This window comes from Fukomys damarensis, unplaced genomic scaffold, assembly GCF_012274545.1.
Source record: "Fukomys damarensis isolate Sample0158 unplaced genomic scaffold, DMR_v1.0_HiC HiC_scaffold_32, whole genome shotgun sequence".
NCBI lineage: Eukaryota > Metazoa > Chordata > Mammalia > Rodentia > Bathyergidae > Fukomys > Fukomys damarensis.
Genome location: NW_022900944.1, coordinates 7,120,363 through 7,133,546, shown reverse-complemented (window position 1 = coordinate 7,133,546; position 13,184 = coordinate 7,120,363). Strand labels below are relative to the sequence as shown.

The 13,184-nt window shown below is 39.6% G+C and overlaps 1 protein-coding gene across 1 annotated transcript; it reads right to left on the bottom strand.

Moving 5' to 3' along the window:
* Positions 1-3,977: 3,977 nt before the first annotated feature.
* Positions 3,978-5,511, bottom strand: LOC104858029 (isocitrate dehydrogenase [NAD] subunit gamma, mitochondrial). Its single transcript, XM_010618108.2, is given in 3 exon segments — positions 3,978-4,414; positions 4,416-4,994; positions 4,996-5,511. Coding segments are annotated over 3 exon segments (1,155 nt in total). The 5' UTR covers positions 5,370-5,511; the 3' UTR covers positions 3,978-4,212.
* Positions 5,512-13,184: the final 7,673 nt, after the last annotated feature.

Sequence of the window (13,184 nt, the reverse complement as noted above, 5' to 3'; positions counted from 1 at the left end):
CTCATTAGTGTTTCATTGCAATGTTGGGACTTTGTGATAAGTAAGTGGGTTTGGGGCTGCCATTTGGACACCAGGTCTCTAAAAGGTTTGCCATCTCTGGATTAGAGTTTTAATTCTACCACTCGTAAACTCCTAACAGTGAATTTAAGCCCTTCCCTTCATCCTCTAAGTGAAGGGGCCCTCTAGGAGGATCCCTCCCTTCCTTTCATATTTTGAGTGAGTATAGATGAAGACCCCTCCCTGTCCTAGGTTCTGAGGCTCCAGTGATGAATGATTCTACTACCCATATTGCCAAGGAATGTGCTGTAGTGTACTGTGTGTGCTCAGCGGACTTTCTCTAAAGGACAAAGGGAAACTCTCAAATGAGAGACTTTAAGTAAGGAAGTGACAAGATTCTGTAGACTTTCAGAAAGATCATGCTGGGTACCTTCCAGACAATAGACTGAAGGCCACTAATCTACAGGCAGGACATAAGTTAGCAGACTATGCTTACAGTAAGAGAAACTGGGAAGTTTCTGATGTGAGAGAAATTAAATTTTTTTAAATTAAAACAATTTTTTTCTTAGTACCGGGATCCAAGTTGGGTCCTTGCGCTTCCAAGGCAGGCAGCAGAGCCACTGCGCTAAATCCCCAGCTCGATGTGAGAGAAATTAATTAGAAAGGAGGCACTGAGGAAAAGGAGAGGTTGCTGAATTCAAGATATAAAAAGCAGAGAGAATAATGAATGTGATACTCTTCTCCCTAGTAGAAAGTTGGTTATAAACCAATAATCTATAATCAATGAATATATCACCCAGCATTCTTTATGATTATTTTTGAATGGTATATATAGATAATGCTTAATGTAACAATTTTATTTAAACTTCTCTTCTTTTATTAAAACACTGAGTTTATTTATTACACGTGTATTTTCATCTTCCACCATTTCCGTGCCTGACCATTATGATCACTGTCCTATCCTAACCTTCAGCAAACTGTTAAACCAAGCAAAGGGAGGGGCTTCACCTTTAGAAATTAAATGGGAATTTTTAAACAGGTATTTTAGAAAATACATGTTTAGCATAGGACCTGGACAACATTTGTCAAACATGGTAGGAGAACTGCCATTCCACATTCTAAAAAGCCAGGGCTAAACTGTTACATAACTGAAATGAAATGGAATATTTTAGCAAACCTTTTAAACATTTTTGGGGAGTGTTGCACTGGAAATGAATGAGCCTAGGACCCCACACATGTTAGGCACGTGCTCTACCAGAGCTCAGATGTCCTCGAATGCCAGAGACCTTGAGCAGCATCCCGGTCAGCTATCTGGAAGGAATTTTTCACATAATCCTTCAGCAGGGCTTACACTTTGAAGAGAGAACCATCTTTATCTTTGCTTGCCTGTGCTTTGCTTCTACCGAAGAATTAGATCCTTTGTTTTGGGAGGGTTTTTTTTTTAAGGATCTGGAATTTTTCATCTTAAAGTTGATGGCTTTGAGTATTTTACATCTAGTTTAACTGTCTCATGCAGATTTATACACTGGGGCTATTTCTTCAGCTTTTTCCTCTTCAAAATCTTCCTCCTCACCTTCTTCATCCTGATTTGCAGCAGGTTGCACTCCTTTCTTCAGAACCTGTTGCCTCTCCCAGGGGTAGATTGTTCTGCAGTTACCCTGAAGAGTTTTACATCTTTCTCTTCTTCCTCTTCTGACTCTGCATTTCCCTCTACAGCTACTAAGCACTGTGCACTGACAGGCACAAGTCCTAAAACACACTTCAACCTGAAGACCACATGGGGCACGATTTCAAAGCCCTCAAAGAAACTGTGCGATGTAGGAACATTTTAAAAGTCACCACTGTCTCTGCACCGGGACTGCCTTCATAATTCACTAGCCCTGCTCGGACAATATACAATTAATCCTTTCAGCTGCACCTAAACTAGCCATTCTTAAGGATAACTGGCACTCATTTTCATCATTATGCACCATAAAGTGATATTGTTTGTTGGCGTTTAGTTCCTGAAGAGAGAGTTCTGGCAGCTCCTATGCACTGCATCTCAGTGGGAGGGGCGCACACTCACAAGGGAGGAGGTGGACAGCAATAAATGGCTACTCCTGCAAGGAACAGACCCACAAGGTGCACTCATGCCGCCGCTAAATACAGTAATTTAAAAAATACACCAAGCACTTACCATGCTATAGCCTCAATGCTAGTAAGCTTATATGCACTACAGTCTTTCAAAGAACGCTGCGAGGTAAAATCTGTTATCATCTCACCTTAGATCTAAGAGGCAGGATTAGCCACAACATTTATTCTTTGATTGAATCAACAAGAATATATTACTTATGTCTTATGCACCAGTCATTCTCCTAAGGACTATGAAGGACAAGAAAAAAGGTACAGCACTCAGAGCGAAGTGGGAGAGTCGAACACTGGAAGGAGAAAATTCCACTGTGGAATAGGAGCATAAGGAAGTCTGACTCAAGAACTGTTTCCTTTTTGACGGAGGCAGTTTTAGATTCTGCAAAGGGACATTTTTACCCGAATGGGAAACTTCTGCTGAAGTGAAACATAAACTCCATTGTTACACAGAAGCTGCAGCTGGGCCACCGTCCTTGGCTGGGCCATGAATAAGCTCCCCTAGTCGTGAGGGACAGGGTTACAGAGCAGGTAGTGTGAGTCAAGGCTGTGCAGGTGAGTGTGACACTGGGGGAAGAGGGACTTCAGGCCACAGTCTACCCCTTGTCCATTTGTCAAACCAGGCTCTATCACCCCAAGGTGGATGCCACATGGGCCGATGAGAACCATCCTGGCCGACAGCTAACTGTCCACTGAAGGGACTGCTGCAATTATTTTATCAATGATTCTTTCCTGCTTGCCTTAGTTTTTTAAAGACTTCTAACAGGGATGAATTTGGTCCTTCCCTCCTCAAACTAATCTCCCCCCAACTAGCTTTTGGATTTCCAAACCCTGGCCCTGGCTGCATATGTAATTAGCACAGGTGGAATCAAGATCGTCATACTAAGTTGGAACTTTGTGGAGACCACAGTAAATCTTTATGGTCCAAGAAAAACGTCTTCAACTTCTGATACAGAAACTGTGGTGATATCCAAAGGTCACAGGTGAGATAGCAGGTTTCCGAAACACAGACTCACTAGTTTTCTAAATCTTACTTCTATCTATACGCCATTCCTCCTGATAAGACTACTGTTAAGTTTTGATAATCATTATTTTTCCAATTTTTTGCTTAACAAAAATTCCAAGTAATAAAATTATTCTATCTCCCTATGAAGACCTAAAAAGTAGTGTGAATTTAGTATAATAACATGATAGTAAATGTTCATGTTAGCTCAGGGCATTTTTTTTCACACTCATTCTTTCTTTGAAATTGTTAATAATAAGAAGGCTCTGAGGCACTGAGCAAGAGTTTGCTTCCATTTGTACAGGAAAGATTTGTGGCCTGGTGGCTACAAAGATATTTGATTTCCACAGGTCTAGGCCCAATCTCAAGAACTTCATGATACCCACTTCCAGGAGAGCAAGAGTGCCCAGGGATTTCTGTGTTGAAAAAGAACCCAGAAAAATTCCTAGTGAAAAGCTCCTACACAACACTATGGATGGAATACTGAAAGGCGAATAGAAGCAATCTGTAATAGGTCAGCCTTGCATTGCCCTATTTATTAATAAAGACGCAATGTATATTTTGTAGGCAAGGCTTATCACACTAATTAACTAATTAATAACCTCTACAGAAAAGCCAGACTTGTCTGTGGGCTGCTCTGCTGAATTTTAACCACCTGGAAATCAGTGTGCCAAGTTATAGAAAAGCCCTTGTCCTCCACAATCAGCTCTGATTTAATCAGTGTATTGTATCATAGGAAGGGGAGAATTGTGGATTAACACAGAGAATAATGTCCTTAATTCACATACAGTGCAAACCGTTTTGCTAATTTAAATGAGCAATGTTTATGGCATTTTAAATTTGTGTGTGTGCGTGGTGGTTCTGGGGATTGAACCTAAGGCCTTGTGCATGCTAAGCAAGTGCTCTGCCCACTGAGCCATCTCTCCAGCCCCATGGCATTTTAATTTAATGGGAAAAAAATCAGTTTTGGTTCAGCTGCATCTACTGAACCAGAGAAGACAGCTTATTCTGGAGCCCAGGAGGAGGACAATGTGAGGAAAGAACAGGACAGAAAAGACTTTGGGTAATAATGGCTTTCAAGGCACTGATCATTTAATTGGATTTTGGAGGTGATCCATGATGTACTGAATTATTTCCACTGTGGTACCCTGCCCTCCAATGTCCAGTGTTTGAATATTTTTATTGCTTAAGAATGCCAAGACTGCAGTATGAATCCTGGTGGCACAGAAGTGGAGTTTGAGGTAATCCAGCAAAATGCAACTTGTTAGCAGCATGGCAGTAGGATTGGCCATTCTTATCATCTGGATTCTTGTTCAACTGCCTTGATACTGTCTCAAATACTGCACATACGCAGCCATAGTTGGCTGCAGGTATAAGGCCTGATCCTCCGAACAAGCCTGTGCAGATACTGGTGACAACGTTGCCATAAAGACTGGGCATCAACATGACATCAAACTGTTGAGGTCGGGCCACCAGCTGCATCGTAGCATTATCCACAATCATGCTGTCTAAGGTGACGTGAGGATAGCGGGATGCCACCTCCTTGCAGCACTGGAGAAAGAATCCGTCTCCTAGTTTCATAAGGTTGGCCTTGTGCACAGCTGTCACTTTTTTGCGCCACATCTTCTGGGCCACCTGGAAGGCATATTCAGCAATGCACCAAGACTCTGCCTTTGTAATGATCTTTAGGTCCTCAATCACTCCTTTTACACTTTCATGCTCTAGGTTGCTGTACTCACCCTCTGTGTTCTCCCAAATAACCAAGATGTCTATGCCCTGGTGACGGGTTTCCACGTTGGGCAGATTCTTAAAATGGGTAACACTGGCATAGAGATCTCGGGTAGTATGCAACATGTTGTTGTAGGATTGTGAGAAGGTGGCTGGGTGTAGTCGTGCCCTTTAGAGGCACAGAGTTTCGACGGACTGCCAGAATAGCATTGCAAATTTCCCCCAAACAACAAGTAGAGGTCACCCACACCTCCTTGAAGTCTACAGGCATGCACGTGTGTGAGAACACAGTCTTGACGTGCACCATAAGTTCGGGTCTGAGGTTGTCTCCAGGAATCATAGTCACTGTGTGCCATCCACCATACATGGCTGGTGGTGGGATTCGATGATAAAAACCCGTGTTCCTCAATGGGATCACAGGGCTAAGTAGAATTACCCGAGAATGGCCACGAATGGTAGGATGGAAAACTGCCTTCATAGAGCACCTGGCTGTTATCAGCATCTTCAGTGTCACCATTATTAAGCTGAGATTTAGTCAAAATCTCATGTGAAAATATGTGCTCCTCTTCTTGGATTGGGCTGGCTTCCTCCGGCGGAGTTCTTGATCCATATCCCTCTTGTAGGTCACAATTCTCTCTCCATTCTTGCATTCCATGTTTAACATTCTGTGTTCAACAGAAGAGAGCTGAATGGGAGAGATGATGTGTTACATAGTGAGAAGTACAAACATTTCAGAGTTGGATCATTCATTAGGTACATGAAATGTGCTAAGCTTTGTATAGTAAGTTTTTAAAAGTATACACCTTATTTGGAGAGTAGTTTTCGATTCACAGAAAAATGGAGTGGAATGCACAGACAGTGACAATATGCCTGCCCCAACGTAAGCGCAAACTTCCCCACAAAATCCTGCGGGAGAGTGAACATTTGCTGCAACTGAGTCAACATGGACACATTATTATTGCTCAGAGTCCATAGTTTACACTACTTTTCATCTTTTTAATTCATGAAGTTTACCGGTACATTTTAGTTATACAATATGCTGACATTCACCATTGGGATTGTGTACCTGTGCGTGATGTATCTTGGCTCTTATTTTTTCCCATTCCCCTGCCCTCCCTTCAACCCCTCCATCCCTCCCTATCTACAAAGCCTTTGTTTCCATTTTTTTCCTTTTCTCATATTTATTCATTTCCTTTCTTTCCCCTCTCCTTCCCACTTCCCCTTCCCCTTCCTCTTTGGACTTTTTCTTCCTATTTTACATGATCTATTATACATTATGATTCTCATTTATATTTTCAGTTTCTCACATCAGAGAAACTATTCAGTATTTACACTTGTGCCCTATTTATTTCACTTAAGAGTATTGCTTCAATGTGCACCCATTTGGCTATAAATATCTCTACTTTCTCACTCCTTATGGCTGAGTAGTCCTCCATTTTATTAAAAAATTTTTTTCTTTATCCAGTCACCAATTGATGGGCAATTGGGCTGTTTCCAAGTTTTAGCTATTACAACCTGTGCTGCTATAAACATGGGTGCACACATATCACTGTGGTATGATTCTTTTAATTCTTATGGGAAGATACCCAGCAGAGGAATAGGTGGCTCAAATGGAACCTCTGATCCTAGTTGTTTGAGGTATCTCCACACTGATTCCACACTGGTTGCACCAGTCTACACTCCCACCAACAGTGGAGAAGGGTTCCTTTTCCCCACAACCCTACCAGTATTTGTTATTGGTTCATTTCATGATAGAAGCCATTCTTTCTGGAGTGGGGTGGAATCTCAGCATTGCTTTCATTTGCATCTTTCAAATTTAATATTGTTCATTTCATAAATTTCAGTAAATGTATGGCACTGTCCATCATCAGAATATTTTCTCTTTTTTAGAGGAGAAATGAAAACTTTCTCAGAAAAACACCTGGTTAATACTTCAGTTTTAGGCAACTATCCCCAGACTTACTGAATCAGAATTGCTGGAATTGGGACCTGACCATTTACATTTTTAAGAGTTTTGGTTCATACTAAAATTTGAGAGCCACCAGGATGTGAAATATCTGAATAGGAATGATGAGGGGTTGCATTAGGGTGAAGGTAGTGAGAAAGGAAAAAAAAGTAAAAACTTTCAGAGATATTTAGTAGATAAAAGGATGAGGCTTCCAATCTAGGGACACTGAATATTACTCTTAGTGAATTTAGCAGACCAGATGATGGTGCACAACCAACGGAAATGCACAATAATTGAAGTAAAGGGAATTGGATGATGCCTCAGATTGAAAATGAGTTAAACTTTAGATGCACCATGTTCAAGGAGGCCTGAAAGACATCCACATAATGATGCCCAGGGGACGGCTGCCCAAATTTGTTTGTAATTCCACAAAAGGGATCATGGGTGATGATGCAGATGCAAGAGCCATCAACTAAGGGAGAGAGTTAAACACACGTAAGTATAGAAAATAGCCCAGAGCAGGAATGTTTAACTTGTCTTCTTCTGTGATAGATGATGAGTGACATTTACATGAGGCACACTTCCAGGATCATATTCAGACTGTAATGAAAACCACACACTTGCGCATGCACGCACATACACACACACACACACACACAACACTCACAAAAGGAGTTGGTCAAATAAAGCAAAGACCTCCCAGAATGCTACATAGGTCATATTCACAAAGGCTTTTTATTACCAAATGACTGATGAAATGTACTTAATTATCTCATTGGTAGAGCCCTTACCTAGCATGCATGAGGCACTGGTTCAATCCCAGGTGCCACAAGAAGTACAGATATACAGATCTAGATACCACATACATCACCTACTATTCACATTTCCATGATTTCATATACACAGTATTATTGCATATATCATTCAGATGATAACTTTGCTTTTGACTTAAAAATTATAACTATAGCCTCACTTTCATTTCTATGAAAGATACAGATGCACACATATGTTTTCTTCATCTCTCTTATGAAATATGCAGCCATGAGTAAAGTCAAAGAAACAAATACATTTATAAACCCACAGTTTACAGGATATCATATTTCAAATTTGGTGTAACTATTAATGACATATCAATAACCATGGATCATGGATATTTTCAGAAAATACGGAATGGACTATGAATTATGAGCAATTTACTTCCAGGTATCTGGAATGTCACCTTGCTACACACAACCAGCACACACTACAGAAACGTAAGTGAACGAGTACAACTTTCTCACGATAGAAACTCTGAGTGGGTTCCATTCATTTAAAAGTCATTCTCAAGTGCTTATAACAGCACTTATGAGTAAGCAAGTAGCTCTGACACTAAGTGATGTCATCCGCGATTGTGAGACTGTGATATTACGCCACTAAGGGCAAAATTTAGTACACAGGGAAGAGGACTGGAGAGGAAGCAGAGGAAACGGATGGTGACAAACTTGGGACCATCAGTATAGGAAGTGTCAGAGGAAGACAACAAAGAAATGAGCGAGGGTGGGCGGGAGCAGAGAGAGGCGGGTATCACTGAATCTAAGCCAAGCGACACCATCAGGGAATGAGCGGCCAACACCGTCAAACCCTGTTCAGAAGTAACTGAAATTACAAATAGTAGCGAAGGAGTCATTGCCAAACTCCGTGAGGCCATGAGCATTTGTGGTGGAGAACATGAGCTCCATGCTCATCAGCCAGGTGACGCATGTCACCTTGATAACCTTTTCAGCTTCAGGACTCCTTTTGTAACTCACGTTCCGGTGGAAGTAGACAGCAGAGAATAAAAATGGATGCACAGTAGGCAGACCATAAGAAAAAAAAATGTAGATTTTTTAATGTCAGAAAAAAATGAATGCTAGGATAAAAATGCAAAATGCCTATGTTTCAGGAAGAGTTAAATGAAATAAATCTAGATAAAGTGGGCATGATGAGTTGATGGTAAACTGATTCTGGGTGACCTGGTCAGGACATGGACGTGAACCTGTGTACCAGGGTTAGGATGCTTACAAAATGGATTTTAGTCCAATCTTAAATAAAGGCTAAGAGCACTAAATGCAGAGGAGGGGAGAGACTTTCTAAAAGAAAGGCAAATTGAAAAGACTGTGGTACACGAAGCATTCCTGTTTGGCTGAAAGGAAGGATTTATGTCAGAAAATACTGACAGACAAATGGCAAGGTAAATTGGGGTCAGAGAGTAAAGGACCCCGAAAGGCAAACTAAGGAGTTCATATGACACCCTGTAGACAACAGACAGACATTACAGGCCTATGAAATAAAAATAAAAATAAAAGACTGAAAGATATTACTTTATAAAAGGAAAGCATGCACTCAAAAAACAGTGAGACATTAAGATTTTTAGTTCAATACACATATGCACATTTCCCAGGGGTCAACACCAACTCAGGCAACCATATACCATGGATTTTCTCAAAACATCTCAATTTCTTTAATTCCAAAATTCATAATCCTTGTGAATTCTTTCCAGTCCTGGGTCTTTTCTGCTGAGACTCGTCTTATTTTCTTTACATCATTCTGGTTCTCTGCTTGTGCACTTTATGTGTCTGTGGTGTGCCCTTCCCACCCATCCCTTGGAAGGGAAGAAAGTATAACACACACTTGCACACTTGTGCACACACACACACAACCACCACCACCACCACAGTAGACTTTCATGCCTTTAAAAACTAAATGGATCATTTAAAAAAAACTAAAAATATCTACAAATATATTTCCAAGTAAAGATGTTTGGATAAAATAACATGCTTGTGTCTGTTCCTTCTTGAAATCTCAATACAACTATTTTTAATTTTTCCATTTTTTTAACGATTACAAACCTAAAACTGTCATTAGAATTATAGAGGTGTTAACGGAATTTTAGAGAACAGAAAGGAGACGAAGGCATGATGGCTGCCTTCTCAGATAAACAGAAAAGAAAGCTAATCCCAATCACTCCGTGAAAGAAGCCAAGAAACCATTTGTGTTGCACCTAAGGATGCAGGAAAAGGTGGGTTAAGAACTGGAGTCACTGAGTTCTACTCCCCATTCTTCCCAGCCTCATGATTGCCCCTACATCAACCTAATCGAAGATTCAGATTTTGCACTGGAAAAACTCAGGCTGAGTGAGATTCCATATTGAATGAAGGAAAAATAAGTGAAAGCTTGTAGAGAATTCAGAATCCTGGAAGATGAGCTTCTGTTACCTCAACCAGTTGAAGAGCATTTTCTAAAAACAAAACAAGGACCAGGGATTTAGCTTAGTGGTTCTGGTGCCTGCCTCACAAGTGCAAGGACCTGAGTTCGATCCCTGGTACCTAAATAAATAAATAAATAAATAAAAACAACCAAACGATAGAATTAAAATCCTTAAGAGATATTTACAATCAGGTGTTTCCCAAGAGAAGGACATAGACTCAACTGCATGGATAACAATCACATATTCATTTGCACTCATCTTTGATTAGTGTGTTATTGCCAAGCTTTTAGGTGTTAACAAAAACCAAATTCAAACATTTGAGGGAGGCTTCTAACATAAGAGAAAAAAAGGCAAAGCAAATTAGCAGACACATGAAAGGAACTATAAGAGCCCCATTAAGAAAACATTTTCTTCTTATTATTACTTTATTCACTATCATTATACACTAAGAAAGAATACCACAGTCATGAAGTAAATAAAACAATATGCTATGAAAAAATATAGGAAGAGAAGAAAAAGTGTTGTATTAAAATGAACATAGCAGAAATGAAAAGTTCAGTTAAAAGATTAGAGGGTAAAGTGCAGGACAATTTCAGATATTAGATGAAGACGATCTGTATATATATTCAAAATGTAAAATAAAAGTTGAGAACTGAGAAGCCCAGCCACAAAACAAGAGAGTCAGGGAAAGAAAAGGGAGGGAAAAGGACAGAGAATGTAGAAAAAATCACCAAAGATATACTGCAAGAATATTCATAGACTTAAAATTTATGAATATCTAGATTGAAAAGGCTCACTGAATGTCACTGGAATCAATGAAAAATTTATACTCATATTATCATTAAATTTAACTTAAAATTGAAGACTTCAAAGCAAGGTTAACAATGCTGGAAAGGCATTGGACTTCTCAACTTCCATACTAGAAAACAGCACACCAATGCCTTCAAAATCCTGAGGAAAGAACAATTTGTGAACTAAAATATCTATTCAAGTAACCAGACAAGAGTAAAGGTTGAAGTATTTTAAAAAATTATTTGGCATATCATGTGCTTGATAGTTTTCTGTGCAATTTGTAAACACTAACTCATTTAATGACAGTTTCAAGATCTGGAAACATTTTCTCTCATGTACTTTTTCTAGCCTAACTAATGAAGAATGTGTTTCATCAAGCCAGAGCAGTAAATCAAGAAAGAGTAACCACAGAGAAAAAAATAAAAATAAAAAAAGAGTAACCATAGGGTACAAACCTGGGGCTCCTACGATACAGAAAGGCAAAAGGATTCCCCAAATCATGAGGAGAGATCCCCAGGCTCTGAGCTATGCAGTGAGCCTAGAAATCATCAAACTGCGGGGAAGATGTTTTCTTAATAACATGAAAGTCTTAATGTGGTAGAGGTCATTTATACAAGTGAGAGATTGGAATAAATAAGATAAATCCCCAGTAAACTAAGAAATAAGATGAGTGAACCAGATGACTATTAATGAGAAGAGGAACAGAGTTGTGCAATAAGGAAAATCCAGTACAGTATATTCTATGATTCAGTAAGTAATATGTATACAGTCATCATAACATAAGCACATAATACTGATTCAGCGACATGCTACATGGCAGGTGAAATACAGTCAAATGGTCTTCCCATGTAGTGGAAATTAATCTGAAAAATGTCAGAAATACAATGGAGTAGCAACGAACATGCTGTTTAGAGATAGAGAGAAAAGCATCAAGAGGATTAGTTAATAGAATTAAAAGTGGTTGCCTCTAGGGATAGGAAATGAAAAGATTATCAGGGAATTCATCTTTTTATAAAGGCTTCTTGAATTATTTAGTTTTTTTTAAGCTACATACATCTACAGATTTGATAGCAATACAAATTAACTCTTTGTTGTTTATAAATGAACTTTTCCTTTGAGGCAGTAGGTTTAAGGAGGAAAAGCCACAAGACAATTTGCGTTATAATTCTGGTGCTTTGATTGATAGCTACTAGACCTGTGGCAAATGGCTTCTTCTCACTCTGCCTGGTACCTCTTATGTAATGAGTATATGAGTACTCGATCAGTACCTTCCTCATCAAGTTCTTTGAGGGTTGCACACATGCAATTGAACACTGCATGTTGGTACGATCACTATCACTAGTGCAAATACACTATTTGAGAATGCTTGCATCAGTTCAAATAATAAGATAAATAAAGGCAAAGAGCATCTCACTTTACTTTAAGCCAAAGTACACACATTCATCCAAAATCAAATTTTAGGATGTCTAAGAATGAGCACATCAATATTATAACTAACAATACTTTATTATGTGACCCCATGACAACTGAACCGTTTCTCACTATGATACCTTAGCAAGTGTCTATTCAATAAAGTGTAAAAGATTTTTAAATTTTGCCTTCACTTAAAGAATATTTGCAGCCCTGGATGTTCTAACTTCCACCCACTTAACAATTTGAGAAATTGATGGAAAATATTAATACATCTTGTAGGGAAAAGAACGAATTAACCTCCATTTATAATTCTCCTCTTCTGAAGAAGAAATTATGTTAAGATTGGTCTTCATATTTTATGAAGAGTGCCTAATTTTTCAATATTTTTAGAGGAAATATGGGTCTAAGTTAAAATTCATTCACCAAGAGTGTGTCAAGGAAAAGGGCAGGGTCCTCAATAGGCCTCAAAATAGAATATCATTTTTCTGGGGAAGAAGATGAGGATCCTGCATCTGGTGCAAAACTCATTAGTCTGCTGGGTTCACAGCCAGAAGACAAGCAATTCTCCAGCAGTCAGAAACCCTCCTCTTCACTGAGTGGCGGTGTGGTGGGGGACATCGCAGGATGACAATATGCACACCTAGGTGATCAGCCAGAGGAACATCCTGTGTGGTTTGTCCAAGACTACAGGAGAATGTGCGTGAAAACTGACACACACCAGGACTGTCCAAGCTGCTAACAAGCCATGTTGGGTATCTGGGTTACCTGCCACATCCGCTTTCGTTCCTTCGGCTGTGCAAAGGGACAGCTAATGAAGACGTTCTCATCTTGCTGAAGCACTCTCGTGGACAGTAATCCTTCTGTTTCCTGAGGCAGCCTGCAATACTTCCTGTCAAATGTAATAGCCAGCAGAAAAACATAAAACTATCACTTGCCTATTACCTTGTTAACAG